This window comes from Bubalus bubalis, chromosome 13, assembly GCF_019923935.1.
Source record: "Bubalus bubalis isolate 160015118507 breed Murrah chromosome 13, NDDB_SH_1, whole genome shotgun sequence".
In the NCBI taxonomy this organism is placed as follows: Eukaryota; Metazoa; Chordata; class Mammalia; order Artiodactyla; family Bovidae; genus Bubalus; species Bubalus bubalis.
In genome coordinates, this window is record NC_059169.1 from 35,162,875 (window position 1) to 35,179,815 (window position 16,941).

Sequence of the window (16,941 nt, forward strand, 5' to 3'; positions counted from 1 at the left end):
AGCTGACTCATTGGAAAAGACCCTGATGCTGGGAAAGATTGAGGGCAGAAGGAGAAGGGGATGACAGAGGATGAGATGGTTGGATGGCATCACCAACTCAATGGACATGGGTTTGTGTGGACTCTGGGAGTTGGTGATGGACAGGGAGGCCTGACGTGCTGCAATTCATGGGGTCACAAAGAGTCAGACACGACTGAGCGACTGAACTGAACTGAATTCAGAAGATAAATAGAAAACAAAAAATTGAACCAAATAAAAACTTTAGACTGGAAAAATTAAATACATGAAACAAAAAATTCACTGGATGGGATCCACAGCACAAAGAAAGAGTGAATTTAAATCGACTTAGACAATTCATCCATTCTAAAGAACAGAAAAGAAAAAGAATAGAAAAAATAAATATGCTAACAAACAGAGCCACAAGAACTCTAAACCTTTAAAAGGTGTAGAAACCAAGCAACTTGAAACTCACAGAAAAACAGGAAAAAGAAACTGAAGAAATAATGTCCATAACTCATCAAAGTAATGAAAGGAGTAAATTAACAAATTCAACTTCAGTGCGACTAAAGCAGAACAAATTCAAAGAAAATTACACCTAGGCAGATCATAATGCTAAGTCACTTCAGTCGTGTCCGACTCTGTGTGACCCCATAGACGGCAGCCTACCAGGCTCCCCTGTCCCTGGGATTCTCCAGGCAAGAACACTGGAGTTGGTTGCCATTTCCTTCTCCAATGCATGAAAGTGAAAAGTGAAAGGGAAGTTGCTCAGTCATGCCCGACTCTTAGCGACCCCATGGACCGCAGTCTACTTTCCAGGCAAGAGTACTGGAGTGGGATGCCATTGCCTTCTCCGAGACAGATCATAACAGAACTTCTAAAAATCAAAGACAGGGACTTTCCTGGCAGTTCAGTGGTTAAGACTCTCCACTTCCAATGCAGGGGGGCAAGGATTCCATCCCTGGTCAGGGAACTAATACCCTACATGCTGCAAGGTGCAGCCAAAATCAAAAAAAATAAATAAAAATCAAAGATAAAAGTTAATGGAGCAGCCTGAAAAACAATATATTACATACAGAGAAACAAGGATTCAAATAACTACAGGTTTGTCATCAGAAACCACGATCATCGCAAGAAAATGGAACAAAATCTTACTGAGCTGAAAGAAAACAAACTCAGTCAGGAATTTTCTGTTCCCAAAATATGTATCTATAGGGAGTTTCCTGGTGGCCTAGTGGCTAGGAGCACACACTTTCACTGCCGTGGCCTGGGTTCAAATCCTGGTTAGGGGGCTGAGATCCCAGAAGCTGAGATCTGACATTTATACACTATATCCAACAACTGAAGAATATACATTCTTTCAAGTGCACATAATATATCACCAAGGGGCCATAAAACAAGTCTCAATAAATTTAAAAGGAATCAGACCACAGTGAATGTGGTCTATTACCACACACACACACACAAAATTAGAAAATTTTATAAAGACTATATGAAAATCCCAAATAAATGGAAATCAAATGTAATTCAAGATATAGACGATCCAACATAGCAAAGTGAAGAAGAAAGTCTCGGAATGACAGCTGTGTGCCAGGCCTAAAAGAACAAATATTAATAGTTAGAAACTGGAGGATGGAGGGCTCTAGGAAGAAAGTCTTCAAAGAACAAAATAGAGGAACTAATACCTACCCAATCCATGTGATCAAAAACACATGGAAAAAACATGTGTTTTTTCCACAAACAATTAACCAAAAACACAGCTGAAAAGCAAATTCTGAAAAATGACAGAAGATCTGTAAAGAATTAACCACAGATACACAAGGGGGTGGGGGTAAGGGATAAATGAGAGGAGCTTGGGATTAACACATACACACTACTATGCATAAAATAGGTAAACTGCAAGGACCTGTTGCATAGCACAAGGAACTATACTCAATATCCTGAATGCAGCTATATACACAACCAAATAACTTTGCTGTATACTTAAAACTACTGCAGTATTGTAAATTAACTATACCTCAATAAAAATAAATAAACAATGAAGACATAAAAACCAGGCAACCCTATGAAAAATTTTAAGTTATACAAAACACACCACTTTGACTCACTAGTGAACAATGCTTTCATAGTCATAAAATGTAAATACTAATTATCGACTTAATCAAATGTTAGGAGCCTTTCACACATTTGCTCTTCCCAATAATTTTATCTATTATTAGTAAGGGAAGTACCTACACTATATCCTTACTTTACTGGTGAGGAAGCGATGGCACAGAGAAGTTACGTAATCAGCTCAAGGGTACATACAGTGCTTTAAGTGAGAAGCCAACATGTGAACCTATGAGGTGAGACTACAGAGATGATCTGGGAAGGAAAAGCAGGTCATGGAAGAAACCGAAGCAAAACAAACAAATCAAGTAGTAGCTTAATATCATTGCATTAAAAATACAAAGTTAAATAACCAAAGCAGCTAAAACAGTTAAAGACTGTGTTCTTTTGAGGAGAAAACTTGGAGGACCAAGCCTGGGAAAGGAGGACTGATGTTTCTCATTGTCTTTTTCTACTCTAACTTTTGAAACTGTATACTTGTTTTGATTTTAAAAAACATATGCTGGTCAAAGAAAACTCACTCACAAGCTGAATCCAGCCCACTGAAAGATTACACAGCTTTGGGATATCGACAATCGGCTGGCCAGTGACTACCAGGTCCTTCCTATACCAGTCAAGCTCGGCAGTATCGCCATGTCTGGTATCGTCATCAATAAAAGGAAGGCAACCATAATGAAAGTTCTGTTTCCCAGCTTTTAACTCAGCTGATAATGTTTATATGTAAGAGAATAAAATCTGTCCTCCAAGCTTTGCTGAAAAACCCCTAAACAGATCCTCCCTCGGGCAGTCTTCTGTAAAATGAGGTGGTTGAAGAAAATGATCCCTGCTTTCACAATATCTGGAAACATTTTCCTTCTGTCCATAAGTAAACCAAAGAATCTAACCATGGTTAATTATTTGCAAATGCAAGTCACCAGTCAGATGAGGAATTATGTAAAACTACCAGAATTCATCTAAACAGATTTCTCTGCACTATTCTAAAAGCAAAGTATATACTCCAAGTATGGACATCCAAAATATCACTGTATGGGCTGGGCAATATAATGTCACTTTTACATAAAAGAACTCTGGAAATCTATTCACTTTATAAATATACCAGTAATCTCATGGATATACTTGAATTCACTCAGAAATAGCATGTTTATTTCAATAAGCATTTACAATGCACTATATAATGGGCCCAGAACTACACTATATACTATTATAAATAAGACAGACCTAAGCCCTAATTCACATTGAGTTTACAAAATTCATACCATGGAGCAAAGACTATGATAAGGGCACAGTGTTAAAAGCATACAGTGAACTTGGTAGGAAAGGGAGGAAATGGAGCTGGGGAGGCAGAGGATGAGGGAAGGTTTTCTGGAGAAAAGAACATCTAAACAGATTTGGATAAAGAATAGAAATTCATCCTGGAAGAAGAAGAATGAAAAGAGAAAAGGGCAATAATATGTTCCAAAGCCAGAAGGCAAGGGAGAGCATGGTGTGGAGTGGTGGCCGGCAAGGTGCAAGGTAAGAAAACAAAAACATGAGCGTTCAAAACACGCACGTGTGCAGTGCAGGAACAAATGAAGCAGACAGAAGTTAACAGGGACTCATACTGTTCTCTAAGGTTACAAACAAAAATTTTAAAGGGTCGAGTATTATTTCAAGTGCTCATCCTTCCCCTTTTGGGGAAATCACACAAAAAGTCACCCCGACGTAAATGCACACTCTACCCAAATGAGAACAAATGTGCTTTGAAACTACTGGGTTTCTTCAGTCTAGCATCCAACAGGCCACAAGTCCCAAGAGCCTCAAAATTCATAAAGAAGTAAAACTATGCAGTTTATTTCCTTATTCTCAAAGCCTCTGCCAAACAGCCCAATTTCTTTACATAATGTAATGGGTAATTCTGGAGAAACACCACAGAGAACCTAAACCACAGCACATTCCTAAACTTTTAAAATATTAAGTACTGATGTTCAAATCTTAAAAGCAGGCAAGTCAAAACCCTGAAATAATCTGATAGTAAACCTCAGACTACTGCAGCATTTCCCAACTTGCACTTGGCATGTCTTTAACAAGAATCTTACCCACACCTTAATTCCAGCTAAGTGACCAAACTTTTGGAAGAAACCGTACCATGAAAACACAGACGATGATTTATAATCACATGATAGATAGGCTAGTCCTAACTACAATGCTCTTTTGAGTAAATTTACATTTAATAAGGTCAGCAGAATGTATTCCATAGTTATTTAAGCTTAAGTCAGACCTCCACATGTAGAATATATATAAACTTTAAAAAAATATATTATTAATGCACATATAATCAGTGTTTTAGCATGTAGATGTGACATTAAAGAAAGAATAAAAAGAAAATACTCTGTAAGTAGTCAATATAAGACAGATGAGGAAAATAAAAGCAGGACCCACTATTCCACAGTCAATGAAGGTACTAAGCAGAGCCACTGTGCACGGCTCCATGAGTTCCTTACTGAACAACCCTATGGGGCCAATCGCATGTATGTGCACACGTGCGTGCAGAGAAGGAGTGGGGGAAGGGAGAGGAAAAGAAACACCTAACACTACGCAGCATATGTTAACCAACCAATAGCGTGTATGTGCACGCGTGCGTGTAGAGAAGGAGTGGGGAAAGGGAGAGGAAAAGAGACAGGTAACACTAAGCAGCATATGTTAAGCTAGAAGGTCATGCAGAACACACACACACAACCTGAGAGAGGCCAATTCTCGGCAGCACGAAAAAAACAAAAGAATTCTTATAAAAATGAGAATTAGAATAAAAAAACAGACACAGTTTTGAATCTATGGAACTGGTCTTGAGCTAACACCAATCAGTCATTCTTATCAGATACTTCCTAACTGCCTACCATATGCCAGATACTGACAGATATCAGTCAGTCAGTTCAGTCGCTCAGTCGTGTCCAACTCTTTGCGACCCCACGGACTGCAGCACCTAGGTTTCCCTGTCTTTCACCAACTCCCAGAGCTTACTCAAACTCAAGGCCATGAGTCAGTGATGCCAGACATGGCCGTGAACAAAACAGATCTGTTCTTGTGAGGCTTACACACGGCGGGGGTGGGGGAGGCAGAAATTAAACAAATAAATATTTGAAAATATCAGGTGGTGACAAGTACCACAGAAAAAAAATGAAACAGAAAATGGGAGTACTGTGAAGGCGGTACTGTGTTTTAAATGGCCTCAATGATGTGACCATTCTAACAGAATGAAGATTCTATGAGACATGAGAAACTTAGTCTCTGCTTTTTTCACAGGAAATGTTATATTGTAATTGGGGTCTCCACACCAATTCTAGTGATAGACCAGGTGCCTGCCTGATTACCAGTTACAAGAAGTAAGTGATGCAAAACAACTTTACCACAGTTCCTAAAGGTTTAGTTCAAGGCTGAATGAAATAATAATCTGTCAGAAGCATCCTGCAACATGCCCAAACTTAAGGCCTTTATGAGGTACATTCCTCTTTCACCTACATCAAGGGTGGGCAAATTACAGCTAGCAAGCCAAATTCAGCCTACCATCTGTTTTTGTAAATAAAGTTTTTTAGAACATAGCCATGTTAACTTGCTTATATATTAAGCTGGATACTTTTGCACTGAAACAGCCAATCTGGTACCCAACTGTGACAGAAACCACACGACCTGGAAAGCCTAAAATACTCACTATCTGGTCCTTTACAAGAACGTGTGCCGAGCGCTAGACCAGACCCCACCACCACCACTACCCTCACAGTAAAATGCCTTTCAGGGGGCTCTTCAGGAGCACGTGACCAGGGCAGTCACATGGACCCGGCCACTGGAGAGCCTCATGCTTGGGGCTTAATGCTCCATGGTCACCTTTAAATTCTTTAAAAAGAAAAAAACCTCCTTTCTTTCATTCTTTATTCGGCTGCATTGGGAGCCCGTGTGCCACAACTACGGAAGCCCGAGTCCGTGAACTGCAACAGACGCTCCCACAGGAATCTGGGCTGGATTTATGGCTGCTTTAACCAACAGAAAGAAAATGAAAGTGAAGTCGCTCAGTCGTGTCCGACTCTTTGCAACCCCATGGACTGTAGCCTACCAGGCTTCTCCGTCCATCAGATTTTCCAGGCAAGGGTAGTGGAGTGGGTTGCCATTTCCTTCTCCAGATCTTCCCGACCCAGGGACTGAACCCGGGTCTCCTGAATTGTATGCAGACACTTTACCGTCTGAGCCACCAGGGAAGTCTCTTAACCCACAGAATGCAGCACAAATGACATTCTGGAGTTCTAAGTCCAAGCCTTAAGAGGAATGGCAGCTTCATTTTCCCTTCTGTGATGTGAAAGGCCACAGTCACACTGGGAGGGAGCATGAAGAGGACACACGCAGAGGAAAACTGAAATGATCGACGGTCAAAGCTGAGCTTCCAGTCAATAGGCATCATCAACGGCTAGTGAAGGGAGTGAGAGTCATCTTGAATATTCCAATCCAATCAGGTCCCCAAATGGCTGGAGCCCCAGTTAACAGCCCATGGAGCAGAAGAACCGCTCTACTGTGATTACTGATCACAGCCAAATTGAAACATAATAAAATGCTTGTTTTGAGTAGTTTGTTATAAAACAATATAAAACTAAAGCATCAAGATTTGAATACCAGATCCATCACACCTGGATTCATACACATGCCTATTATTTAACCTCTTTATGTCTCATTTTTCTCCATCTGTAAAATGAGGATCATGACGTTATTTCACAGAACTGTTCTAAAGAATAAACGTGCTCTTAAGTGTAAAAGCACACAGCAGAGTTCTCAGCATATTCTTGATATAACACAAAAAAATATTATTGTTCTACTATTGCTACTTCATTATTGATAAAATGTATTATTTATTCCAGCATCCTGCTTCACTTTCTTTAAACCACCTATTACTATCTGAAATTACGCTTACTTATTTACCTGCCTTTCCTCCAACAAAGTATGAGCCATGAGACAAGAACTGTCTTGTTCACCAGTACCTAAAACAGAATTTGGCCGATAGAGATACTTTAAAATTATACTGAATAAATGAGTTATAGGACCTTGGTTTCATAGTCAATCAATAATGGTATCTAAAAACTGCTCCCATGCTTTATTTTAAGTATAAATCTGACAAGAGGTGCTCAAAACAAAGAACCTCACATATGCTATCTATAATGTTATTTTTAGGACATAATCCCAAAGCAATTACTTGTGACTGCACAGACACTACACCATTCTTAGCTCACGGATGCTCAAATACGCGTACGTGGTGGCTAGCGTCTGATTCAGCATTGTTCAGGCGTTCTAAGGTTGCTCACTTGTTTGTATAATTTTTTTAAATGAGTTGTACTCAAGCAAACTAATGACACACTCTTAGCCACTATTGCTACATGCACAGAAATAGCCAGAGAAACTTTAATGTGGGGTCTGTCCAAAAACAAACTACCCTGGCAACACAAATTAAACCTGGTTTTAAACACACCTGAGTGTGCATTTCCTCACATTTTTTTTTAAGTTTAAAATCTCTATTAAAGAGGCAATAAAAATCAGACATTCCCAGAACCCCGAAGCACCTTAGAAGGTACACAAAGAAGCACAAAAACACGATTCAGAATAACAAGTTCTCTGACACTGTGATTCTCAACTTTCCTTCTGCCGTGATGGAAAGATGACAGATCCATGAAACTCACCCTGCCTCCTCTTCCAATTATAATTTCGTAGGAGTTTTTACATTTAGGAACAGGATTTTATAGAGCAAAAGAAACCACAGGGTTGCGGCACAGAACTTTAGATGAGAAACAAACACATGTGAAGTCAGGGAAGCATGAGAGAAGACATTAGGGTCGACGCTAATAAGAAGTACGTCCTGACAGACTTCAGTGGTTATTGCATAAAAATTAAGCGGGAGGGGGAGACTGCTAAGATGCAGCACTGTATAGGTATGGAAAGGTCCAGTCAAGGAATCTGCATGTTAAAAACCTAAATTTAGGGGCTTCCCTGGTGGTTCAGTGGTAACGAGTCTGCCTGCCAATGCAGGGGATATGGATTCGATTCCTGGTCTGGGAAGATCCCACATGCCACCGTGTGCTACAACTACTGAAGCTCACGCGCCTACAGTCCGTTCTCCCGAGGACAGAAGCCACTGCAGTGAGAAGCTGGAGCACCACAACTAGAGAAAAGTCCACATATTAATAAAGACCCTGCACAGGCAAAAGTAAGCAATTTTTTTAAAAAGACTTATTAAAAAAAGAACACAAATTTATACTTCAAAATCCAGTAAGCCTACTAAAATGGCTACAAGTATAAAGTCTGAAAATATCAAAATTTTGGCAAGGTGGTGAAACAGCCAAAGCTTCTATACATTGGTGGTCTAAGTGTAAAATGGTACACGTGGAAATGGAACACAGACTTGGAAAAAAGTCTGGTGATGTCTCATAAAATTAAGCATACATCTACCCTATTACCCAGTAATTTCACCGAAGAGAAATGAAAATTATAACCACAGAAAGATCGCATTAGAAGATTCCTAACCGCTTTAACTATAATAGCCAAAAACTGGAAACAACCCAAATGTCGATCAACAGAGCAATGCATAAACAAACTGTCATACATCCATACAATGAAACACCATTCAACAATGCAAAGGATGCACTAATACACACAGTAACATGGATCAAGCTCCTCAACAGCATGCAGAGTGAAAGAGGCTTGGCAGACCATATGCTGTGTGATTCTAGAATTAGGGAAATCTAATTTGAAGTGAAAAACAAAAGAGCATAACAATCACCTGGTGGGTATGAATCAACAGGGAAGAGTCCCGAGTGAACTTCCTATGATGACAGCAATGTTCTGTCCCAATGGTCAGTAAACTTTTTCCATAGAGGGCAGAAGGGCAAATATTTCAGGCTTTCTGGGCTCTACCTCAAAAGCCAATTCTGCCACTGTAAATGAATGACATAGCTGCACTACCATAACACTTTATTTACAAAACAAGAGTTAGAATGTAGTTTGCTGGTCCCTGCTCTATATATTAAAGGTGGTTTGGATTACACAAATATGTATGTACTTGTCAAAACTCATCTAATAGGCCACGGAAGATCTGTGCATTTCGCTATATGTCAATTTTACACAAAAACCAAAAAGCAACAGTTAACTGTAGGCTAATGATAAGCATGTGGTTTTCAGTGAGGTACACCGATATCTGCAACTTATTCTGAAAGCTCAAAAAATAAGATGGATACAGTAACACAAATACTAAATTGCCAACATCCGCTGGATCTCAAAAAAGCAAGAGAATTCCAGAAAACATCTATTTCTGCTTTATTGACTATGCCAAAGCCTTTGACTGTGTGGATCACAATAAACTGTGGAAAATTCTGAAAGAGATGGGAATAAAAGACCACTTGACCTGCCTCTTGAGAAACCGGTATATAGGTCAGGAAGCAACAGTTAGAACTGGCCATGCAACAACAGACTGGCTCCAGATAGGAAAAGGAGTATATCAAGGCTGTATATTGTCACCCTGCTTATTTAACTTATATGCAGAGTACATCATGAGAAACGCTGGGCTGGAAGAAGCACAAGCTGGAATCAAGACTGCAGGGAAAAATATCAATAACCTCAGATATGCAGATGGCACCACCCTTATGGCAGAAAGTGAAGAAGAACTAGAGAGCCTCTTGATGAAAGTGAAAGAGGAGAGTGAAAAAAATGGCTTAAAGCTCAACATTCAAGAAAACCGAATTTGCCATCACTTCATGGCAAATAGATGGGGAAACAGTGGCTGACTTTATTTTTTGGGGCTTCAAAACCACTGCAGATGGTGACCGCAGCCATGAAATTAAAAGACGCTTACTCCTTGGAAAGAAAGCTATGACCAACCTAGACAGCATATTAAAAAAGCAGAGGCATTACGTTGCCAACAAAGGTCCATCTAGACAAGGCTATGGTTTTCCCAGTGGTCATGTATGGATGTGAGAGCTGGACTATAAAGAAGGCTGAGCGCCGAAGAACTGATGCTTTTGAACTGTGGTGTTGGAGAAGACTCTTGAGAGTCCCTTGGACTGCAAGGAGATCCAACCAGTTCATCCTAAAGGAAATCAGTCCTGAATATTCATTGGAAGGACTGATGTTGAAGCTGAAACTCCAATACTTTGGCCACCTGACGCGAAGAGCTGACTCATTGGAAAAGACCCTGATGCTGGGAAAGATTGAGGGCAGGAGGAGAAGGGGATGACAGAGGATGAGATGGTTGGATGGCATCACCGACTCAATGGACATGGGTTTGGGTAGACTCTGGGAGTTGGTGATGGACAGGGAGGCCTGGCGGGCTGCAGTTCATGGTGTCACAAAGAGTCAGACACGACCGAGCAACTGAATTGAACTGAGAAATGTAGGCCCAACAACTGGTATATGGTATATGGAAGTTAGCTGTACAATTCTTTCAACTTTTGAATATATCTGAAAGTTTTTGCATTGTGTGCTCTGTGGGATCTTAGTTCGCTGACAAGACATCGAACCCATGCCCCCAGAAGTGGAATCACAGAGTCCTAACCAATGGACCACCAGGGAATTCCCTAAAGTTTTCATATTAAACTGGGGGGTGGGGGAGATTCAATGAGGCCACTGAAGATTTTTAAGCAAGGAAATGAAAATCAAATTTATATTCTACAATTCATGCAGTGCAAGCATATACCGAAGGATGATCAGATGAAGGAAGAAAGTTCTAAGCAGGCTATTACAACAGTCCATGCCATAGAAAATATCAACATTTGAAGAGTAAGTACAAAGTGAGTTCATGGAGAGAAGAAAAATCAGGGCAGTCAGTGTTTAGTTGCTCAATCACGTCCAACTCTTTGCGACCCCATGGACTGTGGCCCACCAGGCTCTTCTGTCCATGGGATTTTCCAGGCAAGAACACTGGTGTGGGTTACCATTTCCTCCTCCAGGGGATATTCCTGACCCAGGGATCAAACCTACATCTCCTCTGCCTCCTGCACTGCAGGCCGAGGAGAGAGCTCCTTCATTTCAGGAATGAGGAAGCAGTTTCAAGGAAAAGTTCACAATGTCAACATAAAAGAACTTAAGCATGAAAAGAACGAAAAGTACCTAGATTAAGCAATGGACCCTGATGATGTAAAAGAGGTGTGGGAAGAATGTAAATCAGATAAAAGATATTAATAAGTTCAAAGGAAACAAACAAGTGACAAGTAATCTCGCTGGGACAAAAGAGGAAGGAAAAACTGAAACATAAAGTAAAAGACTGAAATATTTCTTTTAAATGTGAAACAAAAGTACATGGCTGCACCTAAAAGCCACAGCTCACCCAGAACCTGTACTCTTGGCTCAGGCAGCCAGCTGGGGGTCTGACTGTCCCTGCACATTTTTACTGCGTGTGACAGTCTGCAAAGCTTGTCCATTTCATGATACTGCGAGGATTCTTCTAATAAGTCACACAGGCAACAAAGAAGGTCAAGGTGACCACAGCTGACAATTGCCTCTCAGGGAGACGTAAACTAGCTTGTTTGTTGTTTGCTATAATGCCTGCAGCTTGCTTAAAAAAAAAGTGCTGGCCCCTTGGTCCTGAGCTCCTTAGCTGTGATCTACTACGTGCACCCATCTAGACCCATCATCCTCACGGGACCTGGTTACAAGGAAAGACAGAACAAACAGGCTGACATTCATGAGTGTGCAGTGCTGTGAGTACTAATGTCACTTGCTTCTGACCTGGGAGTCTCCTGTTTATCTGCCATCAACCATGAAACATTAACAGACTAATTGTCAGCTTGTAAATATGGCAAAATCAAATCTTAAGATTTTTCAGACTTCTTGACATGGACGACAAAGAGCTAGTTGATTTTCATGTTGCTAAATAAGAGACAAAAACACAGACACCAGCAAAAACTGCAATTTATGTAACATTTTACAGTTTATTTACCTTGCATTATTCATAATATTTATCATATATCCGTCTCTACACTATATTTTATACATATATTACATTATATAATTCTCATAATAATCCTAATGAGGTAGGTACTAATATGAGGAAACTGAGGCTTTAAGATGTTAGATAACTAAGCCAAGGTCTCACAAATTGTAATCAACACAACCTAACTATAGGCTCAGATGACATTAAAGATGGGAGGGTTTTGTTTAATCATTAATAGTCAACCTCCTTCCCAGCTGATTTATCAAGAGCAACTCTAATTCACCATATGTTAGAGCAAAGCATCTATATCATAGTACGAATACTTCGTTCTTAGAGAAAACTAACGTTTTGGAAATGTTAATAGAATCAAAGTTGTCTCTAAAAATCTGTGGTTTAGGAAGAGCTAGGTTAAACAAATTCAAAACATTGTCTTCAGGGCAGAAGCTCTCACAGTTTTAATATACAAATATATGTTCTTCCAGGTGGCGCTAATGGTAAAGAACCTGCCTGCCAATGCAGGAGATTTAAAAGGCCTGGGGTTTGATCCCTGGGTCAGGGAAGATCCCATGGAGAAGGGAATGGCAACCTACTCCAAAACCCTTGCCTGGAGAATGCCATGGACAGAGGAGTCTCACAGGCTACAGTCCATAGGGTCACAAAGAGTCAGACATAACTGAAGTGACTTAGCACACACATATGCTAATATGTATTCTATTTCTTCTAAAACCATCTATTATCTTTATTCTGAATACTCGCTCCAGTTTGGAAAACTACTGCTACAATCAACAGTGCCAATTTAACTTGTGCACAGAATACCTTTGAAAACTTAGCAGTCAGCTTGGGGGTTCAAGTACACAAGTCCTTTAAAATAGAGAACATCAAAGTCAGAATGTGGCATAACAGCTCCAAGCCAAGTCAACTACTTCATAGTCTGGCAACACTGCCCATTTCCTACCAAACAAAAGTCAGCTTCCCATAACACAATGGAACTACATGGCTTTTTCTGAAATTAGAAGAGTAACAAGGCGAGGTTTTTATATGTTTAGCTCTGTACATTGTAAACACTGTTTTACTGAACAAAATTTAGACACTTAACGATGGAGCAGAGATCACAGAAAAAGTAGTTTTCACATAAAGCTTATGAATTCGTTAATGACAGTAAGTCATTTTGATGGTCCAAGGCATCACCATTAACTCATCTGTTCATGGGATTCTCCAAGCAAGAATACTGAAGTGGGTAGCCATCCCCTTTTCTAGGGGATCTTTCTGACCCAAGGATGGAACCTGAGTCTCCCAAATAGCAGGCAGATTCTTTACCATCTGAGCCACCAGGGAAGCCCCAACTTATCAATACGGAAAACTAAATTTTAACTCTATGAATAAGTGGAAAATTAACATCGTATATACCATTTCGCCACCAAGCATATTTTCCTGTCTTCTACTTAGTCATCTCTAAACATTCGACAACTGAAACTGCTCATTGCTCCGTTGTTATTAATCATTCCAGAGTTTTCACAAAAGCCAGCCACAACAGTTGTGTTAGTCACACAAGCCAGAGCTGTAGAATGGTCCCTAGCTTACTGCCAACCAAATCAGCTGCCTTTTTTTTTTTTTTCCTTGCCCTCTGTTCTGAAGGAATACCTCCACCCATTCAAAGTCTGCATAGGACACATCTCTAATGGGGGGTGAGGGGTCAGGGGTGTGGGGAATATACCAAGATAAAGTTATTGATCAGGTCATTCTCAACAAAACCAAGAGCTATTCTAGACAGATGAAATTACCATGTAATTACACAGGAACTGGAATTAAAATCTAAACTGTACTAAGATTCTCAAACACTTCACCTTACAAGGAAGGTGATATCCTACCTACTTGAATCAAGAAGTATCTTTAGAAGGGCATATTTTTGCCCTCTGCTCTCAAAGATTGCCTCCACCCATTCAAAGTCTATGTGGGGCACATATCCACCTAGGGAAAAAAAAGGGCAATAAAATATCATACTGTCCACTATTTTGAAAGAAGTTGTAGAGAAAAAGAAAGTATCTTAAAGATCACAGAGCAATTTCCAACATTTTGGTTTTAGGAATTCTTAAAAATAACAATTAATCATAGCTACTGAAAGCAAATGTGACATTATAATAAATTACTTTAAAGCATAGTTACATCAGTTAATAATGTTTTGAGTAGGGATCTGTATATGAGAACATGGTTGATTCTTATAAGCAAAACCCCAAAGAGAAAGAATTTGAATCGGCTAACACTATTAAAGGGAAACAAATAGGAAAATGAAAGAAAAGTGATTAGAGAAAAGAAAGAAACCCACTGGTAACAATATTCAATATTTTATTTTTACTAACATCTGCAAAAATAGGAATATGCCTTAAAAAAAGAAAACAAACCATCAAAAGTGTATACACTAACAACTTGAAATATGTCTTCCCATACTGGCAGCAATATTTTCCAAACCATTCTGAAAATACTGATAAATTTTTACAGAATTCAGATCAATAACTTTATTGTGGTATACCCCCCACACCCCATTTTACAGAATTCCAAATGAACATATATTTGGAGGTTTTACTGGATGTAAACCAGATGAAACTGATGCATCATGAGTTTTTATCTTAAAAAAAAAAAAATATATATATATATATACCGCAAAACTACATACATTGGGATTTTAACTTTCAGGACCCTTCATATTTGTCAAAGTACACTTATTAATAGAAATTCTTAGTTCACAATAAGTCTCACCTGTGTAAATAGATTTGAAATATGAAATCTGCACTAACATATCTAGATTTGTAAATCTTACAAACAGTACTGTCCATTGTACCATCGGTGCTCCATAATTAACGTTTTTCTCCTTTCCCTCAGAAAATAGGCTTAACTAAATTACCACCTCAAAGTTTACAGAATAACATGCTACCTAGCTGCAAGGAAATAGTCAACTATAGTTGAGTCCATTTTTAAACAGGGTTTACCTAGGACTCTCCAATGACACCATCGGAATTAGTGTCAGAAGAAAAATATATATTAGAAAAACGGACACGGGAAACACAGAGGGGCACTTTTCACTCATTTCAACTTACAAAGGATTAATATGGTTAAACTGGAAAACCTTGTACTTAAAGAAAATTAATTTTTCAAACACGATGAGCATTTTTAGGAAAACTTCCTGTTTCCCCTCCCACCAATTAAAAAAAAAAGGGAAAAAAAAAAGTCGTTTTTCTAATAAAAACAGAAAAGGCCAAAATGACAAGGTTAACTAGGACTAAGAAATAAGATCAGCCCCACGACTATTCTCTACGGTTGCGCAATTTTTAAACCCACACTTTTTTTTTAAGCCAAATCCACATCCCACCCCACCTAGTGCTTACCTCTCCCTCCTTCCCACCCACTCCATCTATGACGAAGATCACCTTCCCAGCAGGTATGTTAACTCATTTCCAGTACACAATCCACTGGAAAATCTCTGAAGTAACTGGGTCAGGGCATGACGAAATGATCGAGAAAGTGAGAAATAAAAGAGATATAAGTTCTAAAAGGGGGGGGGGGGGGTATCTAACAGCGGAAGGATAAGGACCTAAAAGACGACATGGGTCTAGAAAGAAGGGTCTCAAAGGAAAGGATCCACAGGCAGGCTCCAATACGAGAGATGTGAAGGAAGCACGGTCCTGCCAGAAAAGCCAAAAACAAATCACCCAACATGCCCCACCGGGGATAACCGGTGGAAAGGGGCTCTGGAATCCACGGGGGGCGGAGGGGTAGGGGGACAATCCCGGGGTTCCGGGAGGCGCAGGAGGCCGGGGCTGGGGACAGAAACTCACCACCTGGTAGCGGCCAGTCCCCGCCTGGTGGTGATCCATCCTGCCCGGCTCGGGGTCCGGCTTCCGAGTGGGTGAGTCCCCTCGGCACTCAGCCCCCTCGGCCACCCCCTTCAACGACGTCGTCGCCTCAGCGACTCTTCCGCCTGTGTTTCTGCGGCCGCGGTCGCCCGGCCGGGCCGCCTCACTTCCCGTCGCTGCCGCAGAAGCCGCGGAAATCTCCGCGTCGGCCGCAGCTTGGGGGCGAAGCTCCGGGGCGCCGTGCGCGCTACTGAGCATGCTCGGGATGGTCGCGCATGCTCGCTGGGTCCTCCGGCTTCCCATCCGCGTCGCGAGGGGGGGTTTCGCTGGGTGGGATGAAATGGAAAAGTCAGGCAAGTCCAGGGGAGCGATCTAGGTTGTCAGCCTGTCGGGAGTGGGTGGTGGCTAAAGAAGCGGAGAAAAAAAATGATCACCGTCCTTGATTGGTCTTTTCAGTCCAAAGGGTTGCTTGCAGGCAGAGTCACATTGTCGAGGAGAAAAGAGACGCATTCCAGGAACACTTGAGGACAGGTCACCGTGTTTCCTCACACTTCGTCTTGTTATCCACCCAGCCTAGAACAATGTAGGACACTCCTAAAAGACTTATTCAAAAACCATTTGTGAGTTAACAGATATCGTTTTAGGTTGTTTTGTTTGTCCCATTCTTGCTAATAAAGAGATTTAAGAGTCCAACAAGGAGTCTTCAGCCATAGTCATGTATCTCGCTGAGGAAAGGAGCCCCTAGAGCACTAGGTTACTGAAAGGCTACAAGAAGATAATGAAATAATATAGGACTCTTCTAGGGTCATATTCACATCAGTAATTCCAAAGGGTTTAACAGTAAAGATTCGCTTTGTGTGCAGTAAGACGATCTCAATAACCGGTTAACCACACTTGACCTACCGTGTGTATCTCCCACCAGACACAAAGCATGTTTCTCTAGCAAGTAAAAGAATATGATGGGGCGGCGTACTCTTTAACCCAAAGAGTTTCGATACACTGAAAACTATGATGCCACGTGATTTGGCTCAGTTGTCTTTTCTATTTTACTTCCCT

At 40.6% G+C, this 16,941-nt stretch overlaps 1 protein-coding gene across 3 annotated transcripts in view; it reads right to left on the reverse strand.

Moving 5' to 3' along the window:
- The window catches only part of NDFIP2 (Nedd4 family interacting protein 2), a 72,860-nt gene extending 56,585 nt beyond the window's left edge, over positions 1-16,275 (reverse strand). The window contains exon 1 of one of the 3 annotated variants that reach the window (XM_006079227.4): positions 15,868-16,272. In XM_006079227.4, the coding sequence (XP_006079289.2) occupies positions 15,868-16,188 (321 nt within the window). In that variant the 5' untranslated portion in view covers positions 16,189-16,272. Of the gene's footprint in view, positions 1-15,867 lie in introns of all 3 variants that reach the window. The other 2 variants (XM_044927175.2, XR_003102687.3) reach the window with 2 other exon arrangements.
- Positions 16,276-16,941: the final 666 nt, after the last annotated feature.